Source organism: Oncorhynchus clarkii, chromosome 29 (assembly GCF_045791955.1).
Source record: "Oncorhynchus clarkii lewisi isolate Uvic-CL-2024 chromosome 29, UVic_Ocla_1.0, whole genome shotgun sequence".
NCBI classification, from domain to species: Eukaryota; Metazoa; Chordata; class Actinopteri; order Salmoniformes; family Salmonidae; genus Oncorhynchus; species Oncorhynchus clarkii.
In genome coordinates, this window is record NC_092175.1 from 33,897,931 (window position 1) to 33,922,238 (window position 24,308).

The 24,308-nt window shown below is 42.3% G+C and overlaps 2 protein-coding genes across 3 annotated transcripts; one reads left to right on the plus strand and one right to left on the minus strand.

Annotated features, from left to right (window-relative positions):
* Positions 1-1,089: 1,089 nt before the first annotated feature.
* On the plus strand, positions 1,090-10,130 carry LOC139387861 (Bardet-Biedl syndrome 1). 2 transcript variants are annotated; one of them, XM_071134159.1, is made up of 17 exons: positions 1,090-1,243; positions 1,788-1,861; positions 2,015-2,049; positions 2,247-2,519; positions 2,741-2,787; positions 3,014-3,052; positions 3,134-3,206; positions 3,294-3,425; positions 3,666-3,772; positions 6,864-6,984; positions 7,099-7,257; positions 7,483-7,552; positions 7,703-7,861; positions 8,027-8,160; positions 8,271-8,405; positions 9,095-9,181; positions 9,309-10,130. In XM_071134159.1, the coding sequence occupies exons 1-17, from the start codon at positions 1,215-1,217 to the stop codon at positions 9,393-9,395; spliced, it is 1,761 nt and encodes a 586-aa protein (XP_070990260.1). In that variant the 5' UTR covers positions 1,090-1,214; the 3' UTR covers positions 9,396-10,130. The 2 variants fall into 2 exon arrangements, with proteins under 2 accessions (XP_070990260.1, XP_070990262.1); XM_071134161.1 differs by lacking the exon at positions 1,090-1,243 and adding an exon at positions 1,345-1,653.
* LOC139387862 (calpain-1 catalytic subunit) lies at positions 10,003-18,159 on the minus strand. The gene is made up of 22 exons (XM_071134162.1): positions 18,086-18,159; positions 17,476-17,781; positions 17,305-17,374; positions 16,935-17,053; positions 15,951-16,084; positions 15,663-15,831; positions 14,416-14,499; positions 14,243-14,328; positions 14,004-14,078; positions 13,727-13,887; positions 13,483-13,643; positions 13,372-13,383; positions 12,182-12,393; positions 12,036-12,075; positions 11,859-11,924; positions 11,728-11,785; positions 11,568-11,632; positions 11,398-11,466; positions 11,173-11,251; positions 10,679-10,795; positions 10,525-10,583; positions 10,003-10,327 (listed from the first exon to the last, which is right to left on the minus strand). Exons 2-22 carry the CDS (start codon positions 17,749-17,751, stop codon positions 10,301-10,303), a joined length of 2,139 nt encoding a protein of 712 aa, XP_070990263.1. The 5' UTR covers positions 17,752-17,781; positions 18,086-18,159; the 3' UTR covers positions 10,003-10,300.
* Positions 18,160-24,308: the final 6,149 nt, after the last annotated feature.

Sequence of the window (24,308 nt, forward strand, 5' to 3'; positions counted from 1 at the left end):
GGATGAGGCCTTTTCTCTTTTGGGAATAGTCCGTCCTCTCTCCTCCATGACCCAGAAACCAATCAGTTGTTGAATGGTCGAGGAGTGTGTCAATTCGTTATTAATATTGAGTTACCTGACCTTTTGCCGTCAGAACAGCCTCAATTCATCGGGACATGGACTCGACAAGGTGTCGAAAGCGTTCCACAGGGTTGTTGACTCCATTTGCTTCCCACACTTGTGTCAAGTTAGCTGAATGTTGTTGAGCGTGAAAACCCAGCAGTGTTTCAGTTCTTGACACTCTCAAACCAAGGCAAATAAATATTTTGTCTTGACCATTCACCCTCTGAATGCACACATAGACAATCCATGTCTTCTCCACTTCATCTATACTGATTGAAGTGGAGGTAGGGGATCATAGCTTTCACCTGGTCAGTTTGTCATGGAAAGAGCAGGTGTTCCTAATGTTTTGTGCACTCAGTGTATACGATCAAAGACCGAGACGTCACAGTGGCCATTTAATAAGCAGAACTATTTATTGAGGAATTGGCTATTGATGATATCTGTGTTTTCTGGGAAAAAGAAGGTGAGAATCTGTCTCACTTGTTCTTTGAATGTAAATTTGTGTCCGAATTTTGGGAAAACCTTGCAAAGTACTTATTTACCATTATGAATACTGCCTATAATTTTAACATAAAATATATAATATGTTACTATTGCAATGATAACAAAACCACTGAAATGATTGTTAATTTTTTAATTCTTGTTCCAAAATTCCAAAATTCTATACCAAAATTACAAATTTTTCTGATTGAATTTAATTATCTTATTAAAACACTAACCCTAGTGAATAACAAAAAGAATAACATCTTCATTAATCATTATAATAAGATATTTTCAGAGTGAATATAATTGCACTTCAATTGTTTATTTGTTGTATTTTATTAATATATTTTGTATGTTTGAGCATTGTTAATAACTGTGTTTGGTTTGCTAGACATGTTTGATGTAGCAATGTAAGTTGATTTTTGTATTATGAATAATAAAAAATAAAAAAAATAAACTATTTATTGAGGAATCTTTTCTCTGTTGCTCCTTCCTTGCTGCCATAGAAACGGGAAAGCCGATCTGATTAATGCTAACGTAAACAAACAGGCGAGCTAACGTTAACCAGCTAGCTACCTCAGTGGCACAAAATATCCTTGCAATATTAATTGAGGAATATCATATTGGACATGTCTTCTGTCTCACAGATGAAAGAAAAGTAAGTTACATTAGCTAGCTACAGGAACGCAAACCTTTCAGCTGACGTTACGTTAACTAGCTACGTCTAGCAATCAAGCAAGCCAGCTAGCAAACGTTAGCAGGATATCAAGCAGGCCAACGTTGTTATCGCTAACGTTAGCTAGCTAATCGCATTAGCTAAAAAAAACTGGGCGAATCCATGTTTCCACATAATTTCAACCTCAAAACATCTATGTAATGACGTTGAATCAACGTAGAAAACTGATTAGATTTGCAAAAAGTCAAACATTTAAGGGAATTTCGTCTTTTCACCCAACTTTGACCTAAATCTTATGATATAACGTTAGTGACCTGTTTTGTCGAATTCACATTCAACGAAATGTAAGTCAACACTAAGTTAGACGTTGAAATTACGTCTGTGCCCAGTAGGTAAGTTAACTAACGTTATTTGACTGATTTTCTATATACGCCCAGCAACACTAACGTTAGCTAGGCTAAATTCTGGAGTAAAAATTGTTGCCTTGCTTCAAAACAAATAACTTTACTCTGTCTCTTATTAACAGCTCTGAGACCAGTAAATGGTTAGATGCACACTACGATCCAGTGGCCAATCTCTATACTTTTTCATCTTGCATTGGTAAGATTTCACCTTAGCTACCACCAATTTCTCATTTCTGTCACTAGTCTTGTTAAATATACATTTGCTCAAGTTTTGTGGATATATATGTATTAACAAATGGCTATTTCCTCAGACAATGAATTTACCCGGGCCTGTGTATTTATTTTACAGCTCTTGCAGACCTGCATGGGGATGGTGAGAATAAGGTAAGAATAATGTTGCTACACTTGCTATCAGCGATTTCTTAATCTGCCACTAATCCTTTTTCTCATAGGAAGAAGCTCTTTATGCATGTTTTTTGGTTGACTCCTTTTGTTCTGTGGGTGCGTGTACGTGTGGTGTTTGATTAGTATGCCTTTGATTTCTGTGTACAAGATGAACATTCTCCTTCTTTCTGTTCTAGTTGGTGGTGGGGGACCTGGGAACTGGTTCATGCAACATGAAGCTGAAGGTGTACCGTGGAACTGGCCTGATGAGTGAGAACACGTTGCTCGATCTGCCCACTGGCTTGGTTTCTTTCCTCATGGACCAGCATGAGCCACGCACGCCTGCCATCGCTGTGGCTTCCGGCCCCTTCATCTATGTCTATAAAAACCTGCGGCCCTATTTCAAGTTCACTCTCCCTCCGTTAGAGGTCAATGCCCTGGAACAGGACGTCTGGAACCAGGCAAGGGAGGTGAGTGGAGCTGCAAAGATTTCAGCAAATAAAAAACCAAAAAATATATATAATTTCCCTCTATACTGTTAGAGCAACAACTTTTGAGATGTTTTCAATTTTTGACTTGCTGTACTTTTTTTATCTGAATTGGCGGGTTTTATGCACCAGCCAAGCTTCTGGGAGAGCACCATGATTTTATTCTGATTGGCCTGCTGTACTAACCCTTCTCTTTTCACAAGGACATGATTGACCCATTGAGCTTGAAGGAAATGTTGGAGGGCATCCGGTACGTTCCTGCTAATAGCATGCGTCGAGTTATGTTCCCAATTGACTGTTGATTTTATTTAATTGCCTATGCTTGATTTTCTGACCGTCTTACAAAGATATATATGAAACCATTCAAAAGACTGTACCATGATCAAAACTGGTTACTCTGACAAAATGGCATTATGATCATGGATTATGATCAGGGTCATGGTAATAATTAGTGCTACTCTCCTGCCTTCACCTAGAGACAAAGCTGATGTTCCACTCTCCGTCAGATCTTTGAGGTAACAACTCAGTTATATAAGTAACTGCGGCTGTTTGTGTGAGTGAAGTGTCATCACCAATGATCCCTTCTATTTGTCAAGGTTCCTCATGTTGGACCCACAAGACACGGAGGCTTTTGTGAACCTTCATAAGGCGCAGCCAATACGAAGACAGGTAGCCTTCCTCACAGCAGTGATTGACTTGAGCAATGTGACACACACACACACACACACACAGTCAACTGTTTGTATGTGCTCTTAGACTGTTATTACATGCATCGGCACCCTGAAGAAGAACATGGCTGATGAGGATGCAGTCAGCTGTCTGGTTATTGGCACTGAGAGTAAAGATGTCTATATCCTGGACCCTGAGGCCTTCACCATCCTCTCGAAGGTCTGTTCAATGCATAAAGAGTCATTTACAATGAAGGCTCAATCATTGGTTCGATGTGATCTGGGAGGAAGAGCATGACAGTGGCTAGTGTAAGAGGGGCTTTTGCTTCAATTCCATACGGAGATTTGTATGAGACTTAACTTTTTTGTTGTTGAATTATCCAGATCCAATCATGTTGTTGAATTCATATGGTTTACTCTCCCATTCCCTCTGTTGACATCCATATTCTTGTTGCCACAGATGTCCGTCCCCAGTGCTCCCACTCAAATGGATGTGACTGGTCAGTTTGATGTGGAGTTCCGGATCACTGTGGCCTGTCGCAATGGGAATATCTACATCCTCCGCAGGTATGGCAACCACTAACCAAAATATACCTTTGTCTCTATCCTTTACAGACAGACTGTACAGTATGTTGCCTGTAAAAATAAATCTGGCAATGAACCCAATTAATACAGTCCCATTTGACCACATTCTTGCTGGGATAAGCCTTTTATATACAGTGCCTTGCGAAAGTATTCGGCCCCCTTGAACTTTGCGACCTTTTGCCACATTTCAGGCTTCAAACATAAAGATATAAAACAGTATTTTTTTGTGAAGAATCAACAACAAGTGGGACACAATCATGAAGTGGAACGACATTTATTGGATATTTCAAACTTTTTTAACAAATCAAAAACTGAAAAATTGGGCGTGCAAAATTATTCAGCCCCCTTAAGTTAATACTTTGTAGCGCCACCTTTTGCTGCGATTACAGCTGTAAGTCGCTTGGGGTATGTCTCTATCAGTTTTGCACATCGAGAGACTGAAATGTTTTCCCATTCCTCCTTGCAAAACAGCTCGAGCTCAGTGAGGTTGGATGGAGAGCATTTGAACAGCAGTTTTCAGTTCTTTCCACAGATTCTCGATTGGATTCAGGTCTGGACTTTGACTTGGCCATTCTAACACCTGGATATGTTTATTTTTGAACCATTCCATTGTAGATTTAGCTTTATGTTTTGGATCATTGTCTTGTTGGAAGACAAATCTCCGTCCCAGTCTCAGGTCTTTTGCAGACTCCATCAGGTTTTCTTCCAGAATGGTCCTGTATTTGGCTCCATCCATCTTCCCATCAATTTTAACCATCTTCCCTGTCCCTGCTGAAGAAAAGCAGGCCCAAACCATGATGCTGCCACCACCATGTTTGACAGTGGGGATGGTGTGTTCAGCTGTGTTGCTTTTACGCCAAACATAACGTTTTGCATTGTTGCCAAAAAGTTCAATTTTGGTTTCATCTGACCAGAGCACCTTCTTCCACATGTTTGGTGTGTCTTCCAGGTGGCTTGTGGCAAACTTTAAACAACACTTTTTATGGATATCTTTAAGAAATGGCTTTCTTCTTGCCACTCTTCCATAAAGGCCAGATTTGTGCAATATACGACTGATTGTTGTCCTATGGACAGAGTCTCCCACCTCAGCTGTAGATCTCTGCAGTTCATCCAGAGTGATCATGGGCCTCTTGGCTGCATCTCTGATCAGTCTTCTCCTTGTATGAGCTGAAAGTTTAGAGGGACGGCCAGGTCTTGGTAGATTTGCAGTGGTCTGATACTCCTTCCATTTCAATATTATCGCTTGCACAGTGCTCCTTGGGATGTTTAAAGCTTGGGAAATATTTTTGTATCCAAATCCGGCTTTAAACTTCTTCACAACAGTATCTCGGACCTGCCTGGTGTGTTCCTTGTTCTTCATGATGCTCTCTGCGCTTTTGACGGACCTCTGAGACTGTCACAGTGCAGGTGCATTTATACGGAGACTTGATTACAAACAGGTGGATTGTATTTATCATCATTAGTCATTTAGGTCAACATTGGATCATTCAGAGATCCTCACTGAACTTCTGGAGATAGTTTGCTGCACTGAAAGTAAAGGGGTTGAATAATTTTGCACGCCCAATTTTTCCGTTTTTGATTTGTTAAAAAAGTTTGGAATATCCAATAAATGTCGTTCAACTTCATGATTGTGTCCCACTTGTTGTTGATTCTTCACAAAAAAATACAGTTTTATATCTTTATGTTTGAAGCCTGAAATGTGGCAAAAGGTCGCAAAGTTCAAGGGGGCCGAATACTTTCGCAAGGCACTGTATCCTGTGCACATGCCAGCAAGTTTAGGAGTGGGAGCATAGCTGCGAGAAGTAAGGGTGCTGCAGCACCCCCTGAAAAGTCTACAGAATATAATAATATATACAATACATTTAAAAAAAATCCTCACAAAAGTAGTGCACTGGGCCTTTACTAGTCCAATATTAGTGGAAGGATATAGCTGTCTGTAGCACGGGTCAGTTCTTATTTTTCCCTACACTTTGAGTATCTTCATTATGATACCAATAGAAAATAATAGCAATATATATTTTCAAAACATGTGAGTCTCGTGTTCATATTTCACAACCTCCGCAGGTTTTTGGAGTTGCTTATACGTAATCGAGCAAAATAATAGGCCTACACTTGATTTAGGCTACATTGTTGCATGCTAAATGTTTCTGATCGATGATAGATGACCCAACTAATAGATGAGCTACCACCTCTACTTATTTGTCCAGCCAGAGAATTAACCAAATATACACATAGATTGATTAAGACAAGTCACAGGCTTTTTGGTTGGGAGTAAGCTTAGGGTACTAAGTGACTACAAGTGAAAAGCAAAATAATCCCCTTGTTAATTAAACTACATACAGTAACATGCTGGCAAAATGTTCTGCTCAGTGTTATTAAATGAGCCAACTAGACCAGAGGATCATGAGCAGCACTCACCTCAACTTAGCTAACATTTCAACAGTCTAATTGTAGCCTAATATCCAAAGAGAGAGAGAGATTTAGTGAAAAGAAAAATGTGACAAATATTTATCAAGAGTCCCCACACTTGTCTCAAAACAGTGCTAAAATTGTTGAACACGTGTTGGGTTTGCCTACTTTATTCCGATATTTTCGTCATTCAGTTATATTTATTCCCACACTAATTCTTTCTGGATCCATCCAGTAGTGGTTAGAAAACAGTGCATGTGGTGGGCAGACAAAGTTTACAACTGCCAGGATAGTGGTAACGGGCGCTGCCTAGCAACCATCAAGAGCGTAATGCATGCCAATTCCACCTCAGCATTACTAAGTTGTAGGCAGAACTTTACCTCAATCATGACTAGGTCGGTTTGCGGAAATAAAAGTTTTGGCTTTGATACCGACAACATTTTTGAGATATAAAGAAAAGGTAGGAAAATGTCTGGGTTTGAAAGTTGTACATGTTTTGAGGATGAAATCACACATTGGCCTGTCATAGGGATGACCCTCCCCCAAAACTTGAAGTTTAAACGTATTACATCTGGCCTGAGTGTATTATTGCCAGCCAATGTTTCTTTTCAGAGGATTCAGAGGAAATCGCTGGAAATCATTTTGTTGTGCTCTGTGTTTGCAGGGACTCCCCCAAGCCCAAGTACTGTATTGAGCTGTCTTCTCACCCTGTGGGGCTGGTGAGGATGGGGAAGAGTGTGGTGGTGGGATGTGCCCAGGAGACCCTGCAGGGCTTCACACAGAAGGTAGGTAGCACCCTCTCTCACCTACACTCAGTCAATTCAGTAGAAACTGCAGCTGTGTGACGTGATAGTTGGAAGAGGCCTGTGTGTGTGTCTTGTCCTGTCCTCTGTGTCCAGGGGAAGAAGCTGTGGACGGCTTGCCTGCCAGCCCCTGTCACTACCATGGGCGTGATGGACCTCCCCACCAGGGGCTTCCAGGCTGTGTTAGTGGGCCTGGCTAACTGTGAGGTCCACCTCTACAGAGACAAAAACCTCATCAGCACCATCAAGACTCCGGTAAGACACCATGGCTAGACAGGCCAATAGGTTACCAATAGGTTAGTAGCTACTTGATTCTGATGAAACACTCTTTAGAAACAAATTCCCATGCTTATTTCCTGCTTGTTTTAGACTTGGCACACAAAAGAGATGTGGGAATGTTTTTGGAAAGATGATTTAGGTTTGCTAGGTTTGTACCCCACTGCCATGATTAGTTGTGACTGTCAGTTCTCTGTGTTCCAGGATGTAGTGACCAGCATTTGTTTTGGGAGATATGGACGAGAAGACGGAACCCTTATAATGACCACCAAAGGTACGGATCACCTGTTCATTTAGGATAGAATCTTGGGATTGGAAGTATTATTTAAAAGAGAGTCCTCTAGTCTAGGATGCTCAGTACAATGGACAGATGTTGAAATGAAGTCCCCTGCCTGATTTCAGCGTGTGTCCCTGTGTTTTGTAGGAGGTGGTCTGATAGTAAAGATCCTGAAGAGGACAGCTGTGTTTGATGACAGGGACTCTGCCCCAGGTCCCCCTCTGGCACAAAGCATCCGCCTCAATATCCCCAAGAAGACCAAGCTGTACGTGGACCAAACCATGAGGGAACGGGAGAATGCTGTGGGTACGTATGTCCAACCAGAATTGTAGTCTAGCCTGGCCAGTGGCCACCACCTCCAGACTAAACAATGGTTTGCTTGTTTCTCTGCGGTTTTTGGAGAGAGTTTTGGGTTTCTTGGGTTTGTGGGTCAATTTGTGTAATGTTCGGTTTGGGCCGTGTGCTTTCCAGCAATGCACAGGGCCTTCCAGATGGACCTGAGTCGTCTGCGTCTGGCTGCAGCGAGGGCCTACGTTAAAGCCCTGGAGTCCAGCCTTGCACCCATGTCCTCCAGCCTGTCTGAGCCTCTCAAGATGAACGCAGTGGTGAGTCTGGTGTCTGAGGGAACGTCAGTGTCTCCAGTAGAATCACAGCCACGGTTTAGCGCACAGTCAGAACTCCTGGTTGGGTCTCTCTCGTCCTGTCTGTGTTTTAGGTGCAGGGCCTGGGCCCGTCCTTCAAGCTAACTCTGAACATCCAGAACACAGCCGCATGCCGTCCTGTCATGCACTTGGCCATCAGCTTTCTGTATGATGAGAGCCTGTATAGTATGAGGACAGCCTTCTTTAAGGTGACCTTTCTTTTTAACCCATCATATATCATCACATGACCAGTGATATTTACTGTACACCTCACTAATGTCGCTGCTATATCTCACTAGTCACCCCCAAAGCCAATTCCTCCTTTGGCCGCCTTTCCTTCCAGTTCTCTGCTGCCAATGACTGGAACGAACTGCAAAAATCACTGACGCTGGAAACTCATATCTCCCTCACTAGCTTTAAGCACCAGCTGTCAGAGCAGCTCACACATCACTGCACCTGTACATAGCCCATCTGTAAACAGCCCATCTATCTACCTACCTCATCCCCATACTGTATTTATTTATTTATCTTGCTATTTTGCAACCCAGTATCTCTACTTGCACATTCATCTTCTGCACATCAATCACTCCAGTGTTTAATTGGTATATTGTAATTACTTCGCTACCGTGGCCTATTTATTGCCTTACCTTCCTTATCTTACCTCATTTGCACACACTGTATATAGTCAATAATACAGTAGAAAAAGTATGTTTATTCCATGTGTAACTCTGTGTTATGTGTCGAACTGCTTTGCTTTCTTGGCCAGGTCGCAGTTGTAAATGAGAACTTGTTCTCAACTAGCCTACCTGGTTAAATAGAGGTGAAATAAATCAAATAAAATGTTTTGTTCACTTTGGCTAATTGCCTGAATATTATTGAATGTGTTCACTCTCCACAGATCCCCCTACTGGTTCCTGGGCTCAACTATCCTATTGACACATTTGTGGAGTGCCTGAGTGATAAAGGAATCTCTGACATCATTAAAGTATGCATTTAATTTCTCTGTTACTCTATTTTTCTTCACTGTGTAGCCATTTCAGTGCCTCCTTGAACATAAAACCAATGTGAAAGTAGAAGGTAAGCTGTTGTTGACACGCGTTGTGTAATTCCAGGTGTTTGTGCTGCGAGAGGGCAAGAGTGCACCCCTGCTGACTGCCCATATCAACATGCCCGTCAGTGAGGGACTGGCGCTCAACTGAGAGAGGGAGAGCGAGCGAGCAGCATCTTTAGGCCCTGGGCTGGCCTCTATGCTCTCACCCTGTGCTTCTAGCCCCCTCTAGTGGCAGGGCTGACTCGAGGTGACTGGGACGTTAACAGGATCAGCTTGTGTTGGCCCCAGAGGTGGTTAAAAGCCATGTGTAGCATACGTACGGTAGGACAGGAAGTAGGGCTATTTGTCCTTAGAGAGAACTCCATAGAGAGAAATGGGTTTATGATTGTATCACAGGATTTAAAATCCAAATGTAAGTGAACTGGTAAGCTGTGTGTTGGTGGATAGAGATGTCAGGACAATTATCGTAGTTATGAATACAAGTGTATAAAGTCATATATATATATATATATATATATATATCAGCATTATTTATTGCTCTTTAAAGTTTGTTAAATAATTGCCGGGAAAAAAACAGATGTGCTGCTAATTTTTTAATGTTCATGTCATTCATTGCACTTTATTTTCAAAAATGAAAGCTAACAAAAATCCATACATTCCTGAGAAGTGCAGCAGTATCCAGAAAGAGTTGGCTTTTCAAACAAATGTATTTAATAAAACCTTTAAATTACTTTTATTTTCACTCCACATTTCAAGGCGCTTTTTGTTATTGAGGTTAGAATCTGTTTTTTTATTCTCTTCAAACTAAGGCTTTACATTATTGACTTGTGTCAGAATATAAATCCAACAGCAAAAATAAAAATCACTGATCACTGTTTTAAAATATTTTTATAAAATGAAAGTCAAGCACAGGCAACATTCAAAAGCATTTGTGTTCTCCTCTACCTGTTTTAGAACCACAACTTTGTCACATTTAAGACCATATTCTATGGCCATTGGAGTCGGGGTGACGCCACCAACACAAGCAGTAGCAGGCCAAGGCCATCCATCTGTCTAGGCAAACATGGTGAGGGAGATCCACTAAAGGAAAGAGAGCAAGGACTTCAACACCTCATAACACATTTAACAGCTTAAAGTAGTCACACTTCGATGACACCACTAAAACATTGATAAAGGAACTGTTGTGTCTGGGCTCAAAAGCAGTGTTTGATGTTAACACTCCACAAGCTGCTCTCCCTGAAAATAAGAAGGCTGTGTTTCTGATGGTGGTGACATACCTGGAAGAAGCTGAAGGAAACCACCCCATCTACATCAGTGTCCATTTCTTTAAAGGTCTCTGGGATGGCGGACAGAGAGCGGTTTTTTCAGTCTACTGGTGTTAGTAGCATTATGACATGTATCACTGCTGTATTCAAGGTGAAGTCCACTCACTGAACATGGTCTCCAGACGGATGAGACAGTTGACAAAGTTATCAAAGTCCACATTCAGGTCTTCCTTTGCGTAGCGTAGGATGATGAGTTGGAACAAGTGGTTGGTCAACTTGAAGCCTGACGTAGAGAAAGGGAGAGTGTGTGAACAGCACATCAAACAGCTCTTATGATCTCTCACCTAGACAACTAGTCTTGTCAGCCAAACAATTTTAGGCTTTTTGCCTGCTTACACATAGGGGTAGTTTGTCATGGTAGTACTAGGTAGAGACTTGTCTCCTGTTGGATAAAGTGACCAGAGGCAGAGCTGGTCATGTTATTGTGCACTTAAAAGGCCTCTAGTCAATACATATTGCGGAAGTTCAACGTTACAGTTTGATTGAAATTGAAAGGCAATGTTCTCACGTTAGAGGAGACTGCATTCACATAAACACACTGGAAACTCTGCGCTTTATACATTTTGTGAGGATGCTACTAGAACAGGAATAAAATGGTACCAGCTGATTCCAGTGCCATCCGCATTTCATAGGAGCTCATGGTGCCAGATTTATCCAGGTCAAACTTCCTGAACACAGTCTGAAGTGGTGGAGGAGAGGGAGAAAAGAGTGGAGAGGGGTTATTTACAAATGTTGGCAACAGCAAGCATGGTGTGGAAATCATACCCAACAATAGCTTGAAAATCTCAGAGGTCTATTTAGAAGAGTAGGACATGTTTGACTCACCAGGTACCGTTTGATCTTCTCCCACAGCACATGGAACTCTGTCAAGCCCAGCTTCCCAGTGCCGGTGGTCTGTCAAATCAATGTCAAGGACAGACAGAGGAATAAAGAGGAAGCACAGTGATAGTTGACACACATCAGGGTGGGTATAAAGAAGGTGTAGTTAAGGATACATCCATGAGAGTTATCATGCAACGACACGCCTCCTTGCCAAAGCCGTCTGTCTTCAGGTCCTTATCTGTGACATAAAAAGTGACAGTGAACACACCATACAAGTGTTACCTCACATGCCTTTCCCTTTAACCAAAAGAGATGCCAGTATAACAGACTCACGCTTGCTGATGATTCTGTTTAGGATGGTCTGAAGCTTGGTGGCACTGATCTCCATTTCCTGTGAGAATAAAATAAAGTAAGAAAGGACTACAAGTACCATGTATCCCACCAAAAATGTAGTTTTCTCTCACCGCTCCAGCGAGCTGTCTGAAGAGACCCTTGAAGCCTGCATCAATCTGGCTCTCGTCCAGCTCTACCTGCAGCAGACACACACAGACAGTTTAGTTGTCTGTCACCTGTACAACTGTGGTATACTGATTAGTCAATAGATTAATATTGGTTTGAATTAGTTCAAAATCATTTCTCACCTCCTCAGGCAGATCAGCTGTGATGTCATCATCCAATTCCCTGTTAGGAGAGGATCAAGTCTTTAGCCAGTTTCATTAGCTTGAGCTTTTCATATGTCTCTCTCTCCCTCTGTCCTACCCAACCCACCCCACCACCATTCACTCACTGGGAGTCAGCTGGCTTTTCAGAGAACACCCTGAGCACAAAGTCTCCGTCCTTCTGGGGCTCGAAGGTGGAGGGGATGACGATATACTCTCCCTGGGGCAGGCAGAAGCGGGTGCTGACCTCTCTCAGGTTGATGAAGAGCTCTGACCGGGCACTGGAGCCGTGGGTCAGGAAGAAGTCCCTCTTTAGATGCACCCCGGCCCGACCCGTAAACTGTCCAGGAGAGAGGAGGAGAGGAAAGGAACAGTGAAAGGAAAGAAGGAAAGAGGATGATAGGAGATAGTACAGAAATGAGAGGACCAATATTTGAGGGTAGAGATTGCCCTCCTGTCTCAGCCTCCAGTATTTATGCTGCAGTAGTTTATGTGTCGGGGGGCTAGGGTCAGTTTGTTATATCTGGAGTACTTCTCCTGTCCTATTCGGTGTCCTGTGTGAATCTAAGTGTGCGTTCTCTAATTCTCTCCTTCTCTCTTTCTCTCTCTCGGAGGACCTGAGCCCTAGGACCATGCCCCAGGACTACCTGACATGATGACTCCTTGCTGTCCCCAGTCCACCTGGCTGTGCTGCTGCTCCAGTTTCAACTGTTCTGCCTTATTATTATTCGACCATGCTGGTCATTTATGAACATTTGAACATCTTGGCCATGTTCTGTTATAATCTCCACCCGGCACAGCCAGAGGAGGACTGGCCATCCCACATATGCTCTCTCTAATTCTCTCTTTCTTTCTCTCTCTCAGAGGACCTGAGCCATAGGACCATGCCCCAGGAATACCTGACATGATGACTCCTTGCTGTCCCCAGTCCACCTGACTGTGCTGCTGCTCCAGTTTCAACTATTCTGCCTTATTATTATTCGACCATGCTGGTCATTTATGAACATTTGAACATCTTGACCATGTTTTGTTATAATCTCCACCCGGCACAGCCAGAAGAGGACTGGCCACCCCACATAGCCTGGTTCCTCTCTAGGTTTCTTCCTAGGTTTTGGCCTTTCTAGGGAGTTTTTCCTAGCCACCGTGCTTCTACACCTGCATTGCTTGCTGTTTGGGGTTTTAGGCTGGGTTTCTGTACAGCACTTTGAGATATCAGCTGATGTACGAAGGGCTATATAAATAAATTTGATTTGATTTTGATTTGCTGTTATGGTCTCATGCAGAGATGGACTCCTAGCATTACCAGAATGTGTCATACCTCTTCTGGAACCTAGAAGAGAGAAAGAAAGGTATTTAAGTCACAGCATTCTTACAGATTCTTAACTTCACTGTTACCAAATACAAATAATTACTGAAGTAAATATCTTGCCTCATAGATGGTGAATCCAATGGTCTCCATGTCTTTCCCCTCACGCCGTTGCCGACGACGATCCTTCTGCATCAGCGCCACCAGGAAGCTGCAACCTGATTGGCCATCTGTGTCTGGGTGCTGAAGGGCCACTTTGAATTGAGGGTTGAGCCAGAACGTTGCTGTAGAGAAGATGGGAAAACATAAAAACCCTAATCTATTACTCCTTGTACCCCTTCTCTCTCAATTCATTATCCTAATGTACCTGGGTAGTTCCTGCAGCCCCCTGCAGTGCTGCCTCTCCTCCACTCTCCAGGGTAGAGCGTTGAGCTCCACTTCTTCACTTGGTTGGCCTGCAGGGCGTCTGCTGTCAGATTACAGATCTCCAAACGGCTGAACTCACGCAGAAAGTCACGGAATGACATCCTGTGTGGGGGGGTTTATGGGAGAGGCAGAGAGACTGGTTTTGAGGGTACTATTGGCTTAATATTGTGTTAGTATTAAAATATAAAATATTTAAAAACTCTTGACAAACTACTTACCAGAACTCGCCATCTTCGCTACGGTTGTACAATCTAGCTCTGACCGATGGGTCAACTCCAGCCCACTCTCTTGAACTGAAACCACAAAGAAAGACTGACACATCTCTTAAAATACATGTCACCAGCCCAAGTTGACTCAAGACTGAACTTTTCCTGAACTAACTCTTACCCAATTTTCCTCCACCTCATTCCCCTCTAGTTATCTCACCTCTTATCTCTCCCTCCCCCTCTTCTCTCACTTGTCACTCCAGGCTCCGGTCCACTCCACCTCTCCCCAGGGGTTCCTGATCCGCAGGAGCTTGGTGGGACTTCCTTTAAACTCCACCTAGCCAATAAGAATGAGTTGCTGTCTGTGATATAACTATATGTGTATTGTTAATCAAAACTTTCATTATCCAGGTCATTCTCTCACCTCCTCCACACCTGTCACAGAGTAGGCATGGCCTTTCACCAGCTTCTTGAATGTCATCGCCTCCATCTCAAAAACACCAGAGATCTGAAAGAATTAGATAATTATTTTTTCTATATCGCACAAAGAAGTTGTTTCTTAAAGAAAAGTGTGTGTGTGTGTTTGTGTGGTATGTGTGTGTTTATGTAGAAGGCCAGCATCCCGGAGTCGCCTCTTTACTGTTGACGTTGAGACTGGTGTTTTGCAGGTACTGTTTAATGAAGATGCCAATTGAGGACTTGTTGAGGCATCTGTTTCTCAAACTAGACACTCTAATGTACTTGTCCTCTTGCTCAGTTTTGCACCGGGGCCTCCCATTTCTCTTTCTATTCTGGTTAGAGCCAGTTTCCTCTGTTCTGTGAAGGGAGTAGTATGCAGCGTTGTACGAGATCTTCAGTTTCTTGGCAATTTCTCGCATGGAATAAATACCCTTAATTTCTCAGAACAAGAATAGGCTGACAAGTTTCAGAAGAAAGTTCTTTGTTTCTGGCCATTTTGAGCCTGTAATCGAACCCACAAATGCTGATGCTCCAGATACTCAATAGTCTAAAGAAGGCCAGTTTTATTGCTTCTTTAATCAGAACAACAGTTTTCAGCTGTGTTAACATCATTGTTAACATCATTTTCTAATGATCAATCAGCATTTTCTAATGATAAACTTGAATTAGCTAACACAGCGTGCCATTGGAACACAGGGGTGATGGTTGCTGATAATGGGCCTCTGTACGCCTATATAGATATCCAATGAAAAAATCTGCCGTTTCCAGCTAGTCATTTACAACATTTATATCAATGTCTACACTGTATTTCTGATCAATCTGATGTTATTCTAGTGGACAAAAAAAAGAAGTTTTTCTTTCAAAAACAAGGACATTTCTAAGTGACCCCAAACTCTTGAACGGTAGTGTATGTGAATGCGTTTTAACTATACTTGTGGGGATCAGAAGTCCCCACAAGAATAATAAACAAACACATTTGACCATCTGGGGACATTTTGGTAGTCCCCACAAGGTCAAATGCTATTTCTAGGGGGTTAAGGTTAGAATTAGTGTTAGGGTTAGAATTAGGTTTAGGGTTAGACGCTAGGGTTAAGGTTAGTTTTTCAGTTTAGGGTTAGGGAAAATAGGATTTTGAAGGGGACTGAATTGTATGTCCCCACAAGGTTAGTTATACAAGACTGTGCATGCGTGCGTGTGGTGTGTGTTGCTAACATCTATGGAGCATCCCAGCAGGGAACCTCGCTCCACTGCTCTACTGATTATGCTGAACAGGTCTGGATGGGCCTTCTTCAGCTCAAACATCTCTGTCACGCCCCCTGTGAAGTCCTCAAACCCCTCCGATGTACTGCCCCCTGAGAGGGCCTCGTAACAGCCATTGAGCCTGCAACACAGACAGACAGACAGTGGCGTCTCGTAGCAGCCATACAGTTCTGTTATAACAATTTGTTATGTTGTGTCTGTACAGTAAATTGTCTTTCTCTCGCCATCCATTGTCCTTACTTTGCGTAGGCCTTCTCCAGCAGGGCGCTCCAGAACTCAGCCCCCTCTGCTGAGTGGAGAAACAGCAGCTTCCCATCCTTCACTGGCAGCCTGTCATCAATCACCACATCCACCCACTCCCCAAACTGCCAGAACTACACACCAGGTGCACATGGGAAACGAGCAAAACTGCTACAAAATAGTATTTGGTATACACAGCATATAAATGCAGTAATGTACAACTTCTGTGATTTAAGGATGGTTGTGTTTATTATGCTGCATTCATTGCTGGGAGAGGCTCTGCTGCAGACCTTTCTGCATACTGCAGTGCACAGAGTCAGGTTGCCAGGGATTGCTTGGCAACAAGACAATTGCAGTTCAACTGACTCCCCAGAGTGTTTGTCCAAAACCAAAGAGGTAAACCCCGCTGTGCTCTTTCAGTTATGAGTGCATTGCCTCTGGTGCTAAGTGAGTGCCCCAGATCTTTATCATTGTCCCTCTCTTTGGGTGGCATGCTAAAGGGGCTAGGCTGGCTGGTGGACTGTGGGACTGGCCTGGTGCTCCTTGTAGGAATCTGGCAGCAGGGTGCTTTAGCAGCCCTTCCCTGCTTTCCTGAGTGACACTCTGTTTACGTCCACCTATAAATACGGGCAGTAATTATAGCAACATGCATGCAGCCTGTGGGTACAAGACTGACTGGAGGAGTTGGGGGATGTGGGGCAGTGGCACTCCCAACACTGCTGGGTAGTGGGGAATTTAGGGTGGAGGGCCAGATCAGTTACAATAGATAGTATATTATAAAGGTCTGTGCATTTGGGTGTACAGTCTACTGAAATAAAGGGCATTAAGTCACAGCAGAGAAACTGGATATTGAGCTGGAGATGGGTCAAATATTTCAATATGTGGGAAAACAGGAGTAGCTCTGGACAGGACATATATAGCCGGGTAAAAGTGGTAAGGACTGATAGGAGTGGTACGGGGGAAGGTAGTGAAGTGTAGAAGTACCTGGAAGTGAAAGATCCCAGCATACTGTTGGTGGAAGCTCTGCCCATGGGGCACCACCCGATGTAGTAGAGTCTCATTCAGTGTAAGTGAAGCAATCGCTGCCAGCAGCCAACAGTCACCTGGCCCACAAAATATACCACATGACATTATGTTAGGTGTGCCTAAATAACTTAGCTATGATAATCAAATCATGGTTTGAGAAAACTCAACTTTGAGAAAAGTAGGGGTATTGTCATCATGTAAGTCTCCGTCTCTCTGTTTATCTATCAGTTCATGTCCTTTCGTCACCATTGCACACAAGAGTCCCAAAGCCCAGCTCCATAGCACAGTAGGGCAGAGGTTGGGCACATTGTGGGCAATCTGAACTCACCCAGAGCTCCCTGGCAGACGTCTGTGCGAGTGGCTCCGTCTACGATGAAGTGAGGGTCAGAGCAGAACTCCTGAGGAACACAGAGAGTTTCTACGGGTGAGACAAATATCAAGATGGATAGGAGCATCTCTGCTGTAGAAAGTCAAACATGTAGATCTATCTCTCCCTCACCGTGGGGCGCATCCATCGGACCCCCTGTGTCTTTGTAGAGCGTGACCCCAGCTCCTTGAAGCCCAGCGATGAGATCTGAGCAGGGAATGCATCATCCTCAAACAGCCGTCTGCTCTGCAGACTGTGGGACCGGAGATATTCAAAGTCTTGGCCTAAGAACTTCAGGGCCTTGTCATTCTGACCGATGCCCTCATTGCGGTCCCACTGGCTCCTCAAACGAGCAGCCACTCCAGAGGCAAACACACGTTCAATAACCTGCTCCATCACCTGCTCCATAGCTTCCTCCCCAACTCCACTCAAAAAAAGCTGAATAAGGCAAAAATTGACAATATGTTATAATTGATAAGACAGTGCTTACGCACACACACATTCACAGAGAGAGAGAGAGAGTAACAAAACAGTTATACTCATATTATAGCTCATGTATTTTTTAACACGTTGGGTAAATCTCAGGCAAATCCTATAAAGTGTTCACCACTTATTGACTGAATGCATCAGATTATTGATAACAAAAGCGACTCAATGCATTTTTGCGAGTGTACGAACACAAATGCATCTATCCATTCCTATTTGTCATATATTACAAAAACAATTTATATTTTTTAAATACCTTACAGAAGTGTTTACGCCGAGATTTTTTGACCGCCACGGTGAAATGCCTCGCCGTGCTTCATTGAACTAAAAGCTGGGTTGGTTTTCTGGCTGCCACCCAGATTCTCCCACCGACCGTCCCATAGAAGATTCCTCTAGGCCTGCGCAACGCATTTTGCATTACTCAGCACATATCTTGCGAATTCAACAAAAGAAAACGTGTTTGATGAGAGGTGCTTTTCCATACACACAACAAATTATATTATATAGCCCAAGTATAATCTAAGATATGAGATGCAATTTAGCAGGTGGCTTAACTTGATTTGAAACGGATTTGTCAGTCCAATTAATATAATTAAGGCCACTGAATAAGCATGGACCACGTAAAGATATGAAGTCGTTTTAATGTACATGTTTCTGTGAATCCCCTCTTTGCTGTTTACAACATAACTTCACAAAAGTGGCATCAGCTGAGTTGTTTTACTGTAACAATGCCTCCATCTAGTGGCAATAGATCAGTCATACAGTAACACGAAAACCAAGTAGGCCTACACTGTAAAAGGTTGTTATTTTTACACAATAAATCGAACAGTAAAGTACCATATTCGTTATTTACAGTAAATTGCAATGTGTGATTTTAGCCGTAAATAGTGCATGATACCGTACATTCTAAAGATGTACACTCCTACCCATATAGGCCTACTGGTTGAAAAGGCAAGTCAGTTAAGAACACATTCTTATTTTCAATGACGGCCTACCGGGGAACAGTGGGTTAACTGCCTTGTTCAGGGGCAGAACGACAGATTTTGTACCTTGTCAGCTCGGGGATTCGAACTTGCAACCTTTCGGTTAATAGTCCTCTAACCACTAGGCTACCTGCCGCCCCAAACATGGAGTTTGAACAGTAAATGACGTCAGAGCTCAGGCCGCGTTTCAAAGTTCTGTGTTGGTTTTAACTGTCTGACTGACAGCAGTTCTGAATTTGAGCAGCGCGCGATAAGAAGATCTTTCCTATCCCTTCTGGTAATTGGGCAACTTTTGCAAACGTTTTCTTGTCTGAGTGAGGGAAAGGCTGTAAATTAAAATGACTTGATATATTTTGAAAGATGAGACGTTGAAGAATAATAAATAACGCTTTGATGTCATTCAAGCAAGCCTTCACATTTCCATATCATAAAACTCATGTCATATACAGTGTCAGCGTTTATGATCACTATGTTTGATGCACAGTTACAAGACGACATGGTATCACCCTGGGTTGTTATGAACAAATTAACAAATAAGTCTATGATTGTTTATTGTGAAGAACATTTGCAGCGGCACACGCACCTGAATGCATTCTTGACTCCTTTCTGTGCGCACCATAATTACGATTTGTTTCTTTGAATTGCCTTGTGTAAGCATAACACTGTAAGATCGTATTTTATAACTTAGCTAGTGATGTTGCCAATAGAAGAACATTTAAAATCATGCCCACCTGACCCAGACTACGATTTTTTAGTGGATCGTTTTTGGATTGCGTAAACAACAACAGTAATTGTGTGATGGCGGGATGCAAGGCTGTGTTGTAAACAAAACAACTACAAGTGTGCTTGCTCTAGTTCTTCAAAGGCAAAGCTAGAAGTAAAAGTACCCAATAATTGAAGACTTCTTTGAGTCATAAAAGTGCATTAAAATTACTTAGGAACTGTGCACACTCTGGAGAGGTGTGTGGCCACTAGGAGACACCAGTTAGTCTTCTAACTCAAACCCTTGTTATTTTTTGTCTCATGTTGTACCTACTCCACATTTTCCAGGAATAGTCTTATCATGTTACTGAATGTATCCAGAGTATTGTTTTTATCAACAAATGCATTGAAAAGTACAGTAAATGTAAAATGCATATAAAAACAACAGTGTAATGTTTGGATTCGGTCTTGTGTCAGGTGAACTGTTGTGTCCTCACCTTTGGTCTAATCATTTCCCCATTAGCTCCAAACGGTTCCCTTTCAATTGCTACCGTAGTTATGCATATTCTTTAAATATTTCTTCTGTAAGAAACATTTCAATTTAGCCCTATCCATATAGGCCAATTCCCACAAGAGTGAAGGGAAGTACATTACTGTAACCGCACATCATTATGGGATGGGCAACTGGCAACTTCTTCAACATTCTGAGTGATAGGATGGAGTGACATCAATGTCGGAAGTGAACAAACCAAACAAGGTGTCTACATTTATTTATATGATTTACAAAGCGAATTACACTGAAAATTACTCTGCTATGGAAAATTGTGATTTATACAGTAAATGTGTACATTTATCAACACTAAATTACTGTAAAGCATTATTCTGCAGCATACACAAAATGATGGTGCACTGGGAAAATGAAATAATTGCTGTATTTCGAAAGATACTGTAATTCCACCCCACAGTACCGTACCTTATTTTTGGAGTGTCAATAACATTTTGACCACTAGTTGTTGTGTGGTATTGTTGTGTCTGGCTTATTAACATATTTTGAGGCGTGCGTTGTGACAGGCTACATTTGTGCCACCCGTTACTGAGAGTACTATACCAATTTATTGTAGGTGTACTGCAGTTGTGCCACAACAATTAAATGTGTATAGGGGACAGATTGGAGTGGCAGCAGGTCTCAAACCATTAGGGATAGTTCACCCAAATTACACAATTATCCTGTAAGCAGTCTATGGACGAGGTATGACAGCAATCCATGCTTTGGTTTACTTTCTCTGGCACTTTCCAAATCATCAAAAAGTATCTAAAATTGATTGTGAAGTGCACCAAAGTAACTTATAGATGATTTGAACATGATGTGCAGAAAATGCTAATTTCGGTCCCATGACTTGAATGGGATTTGTGTCAACAAATGCTAAAACATTAGCATTTGGAAACAGTGCCAAGGAAACTAAACCAAAGCATGGATTGCTGTCATACCTTGTACATAGACTGCTTACAGGGTAAGGAAACCAATGTGTCAGCTTGTAATTTGGGTGAACTATTCCTTTAATGGTTCAGTATTTGCCATGTCCTTTGGTCTGTTTTGCCCTGTAGTCACTGCTAGTTTTTAAGCCTTTGTTAAGGCCTCTCGAAGTGCGTTAGAGTCCTTAACAAAGGCTTCCAAACTGGCATTCATTGTTATTCTGTAATATGTAAAAACATGACCTACAAGCCAACCTTGCTTATACAAACAGGCTTATATTTTGGGTTCTATTGGGGTATGACAGTTGAACTAAGCTCATGAGGCATTTATAAGTTATATTCTTCAAGAATCAATGGGTTTATATCATCAACTTAAAAGTACAAAAATGCATGTAGCAATCACAGATTGCCCCTTATATAGGAGGAGAACATTCAACTCTATAAGGAAAAACAACATTTGGAGGACCATGGTCATGAAGAAGAAGCATCATGAGGTGCAAAATCATGACTGACCAGGATGTAAAGGCTCCAAATCAACATATCCCTGAGCAGTTGGGCAGGCAGGGTGCCATAGACAGCTGCTCCTAAACCCCACAGGAAGACAACATGCTGTCAGAATAAATCATTATACAGCACATACTGAGTAGAAGCAACATAAACGACTGGCTAATTACTTCTGCCTACGTGCGCCTACGGAGTACGGACTGCTGCTGAGCCGGGCCTACACTTCCATTATGAATAACAGATTATGGCAATGTTACATTTATGAATATTGTTAAATGTATTGCTCTTCTTTTTAAAATAGCAGTTTGTAATGATTTGGGTGAATTCACTATTCTAAAACCTTGACCTTGTGTAACCTCCTATACCAAGACATGATGTACTCAGGGATACATCCTCTGCTGATACCTACTAAGTCTCCTGATGTATTCACTACAGTGCTACAAAACAACACTAGTGTGACTGTCACATAGCTAGCCTGTCAAACTAAAGATTACTTTACCATCTGGTTAAATCTCTCTTACTACACTGTAAGATCCATTACAAGTTTAAGGTAAGCAATAGCTGATGGAACCCAGAGTAATCAGGTTTGTCATTCCAGTTCATATAGTCTGCAGATGTGTTCTCTTGCATCTCCCAGTATCAGGTTACACTGAATGTAACAGAGACCTACCGTCGGATGCACAATGAGAACCAAGTAGAACAAAAGGCATGTAACTCAATAGAAGCTAGGCTCCTCTTGGTGGAAGTTCATTACAATCCAGGCTACTACCACATTCATCCCTGTCACTCTGAACATTTTACAGCCTATTCTGTCGGTGCTTGTAGAAGCTTGTAGTTCTTAGCTCACACATTATTTTTATCGTCTGTATATCCTGTTTATCGTTTGTCTGTATATCCTGTTTATCGTCTGTATAGCCGATTTATCGTCTGTATATCTTATGTATCGTCTGTCTGTATATCCTGTTTATCGTCTGTCTTTATAATATGTTTATTGTCTGTATATCCTATTTATCGTCTGTATATCCTATTTATTGTCTGTATAACCTATTTATCATCTGTCTTTATATTATGTTTATTGTCTGTATATCCTGTTTATCGTCTGTATATCCTATTTATCGTCTGTATAACCTATTTATCATCTGTCTTTACATTCTGTTTATTGTCTGTATATCCTGTTTATCGTCTGTATATCCTATTTATCGTCTGTATAACCTATTTATCATCTGTCTTTATATTCTGTTTATTGTCTGTATATCCTGTTTATCGTCTGTATATCCTATTTATCGTCTGTATAACCTATTTATCATCTGTCTTTATATTCTGTTTATTGTCTGTATATCCTATTTGTCGTCTGTATAACCTATTCATCATCTGTCTTTATATTATGTTTATTGTCTGTATATCCTGTTTATCATCTGTATATCCTGTTTATCGTCTGTATATTCTGTTTATCAACTCAAATTGTATTAATCACATGCACCGAATAAAACAGTGAAATGCTTACTTACAAGCCCCTAACCAACAATGTAGTTTAAAAAATACAAATAAGAATAAGAAATAAAAGGAACAAGTAATTAAAGAGCAGCAGTAAAATAAAAATAGTGAGACTATACACAGGGGGTACCGGTACAGAGTCAATGTGCGGGGACACCAGTTAGTCGAGGTAATTGAGGTAATATGTACATGTAGGTAGAGTTATTAAAGTGACTATGCATTGATAATAACAGAGAGTAGCAGCAGCATACAAGTAAAAGAGGGCGGGGGGGTAATGCAAACAGTCTGGGTAGCCATTTGATTAGATGGGGGAAGAAGCTGTTTAGAAGCCTCTTGAACCTAGACTTGGCGCTCCGGTACCGCTTGCCATGCGGTAGCAGAGAGAACAGTCTATGACTAGGGTGGCTGGAGTCTTTGATCATTTTTAGGGCCTTCCTCTGACACTGCCTGGTATAGAGGTCCTGGATGGCAGGAAGCTTGGCCCCAGTGATGTACTGGGCCGTACGCACTACCCTCTGTAGTTCCTTGTGGGTCGGAGGCCGAGCAGTTGCCATACCAAGCGGTGATGCAACTAGTCATAATGCTCTCAATGGTGCAGCTGTAGAACCTTTTGAGGATCTGAGGACCCATGCCAAATCTTTTCAATCTCCTGAGGGGGAATAGGTTTGTCGTGCGCTCGTGCTCTCTCTTGCTTTCTGTCTTGGTGTACTTGGACCATGTTAGTTTGTTGGTGATGTGGACACCAAGGATCTTGAAGCTCTCAACCTGCTCCACTACAGTCCTGTCGATGAGAATGTGGGCGTGCTCGGTCCTCCTTTTCCTGTAGTCCACAATCATCTTCTTTGTCTTGATTACGCTGAGGCTTTGTTCTTGTCCTGGCACCACACGGCCAGGTCTCTGACCTCCTCCCTATAGGCTGTCTCGTCTTTGTTTGTGATCAGGCCTACCACTATTGTGTCATCAGCAAACTTAATGATGGTGTTGGAGTCATGCCTGGCCGTGCAGTCATGAGTGAACACGGAGTACAGTAGGGGACTGAGCACTCACCCCTGAGGAGCCCCTGTGTTGAGGATCCAGTTGCAGAGTGAGGTGTTTAGTCCCAGGGTCTTTAGCTTATTGGTGAGCTTTGAGGGCACAATGGTGATGAATGCTGAGCTGTAGTCAATGAATAGCATTCTCACATAGGTGTTCCTTTTGTCCAGGTGGGAAAGGGCAGTGTGGAGTGCAATAGCGATTGCATCATCTGTGGATCTGTTGGGGCGGTATGAAAATTGGAGTGGGTCTAGGGATTCTGGGATAATGGTGTTGATGTGAGCCATGACC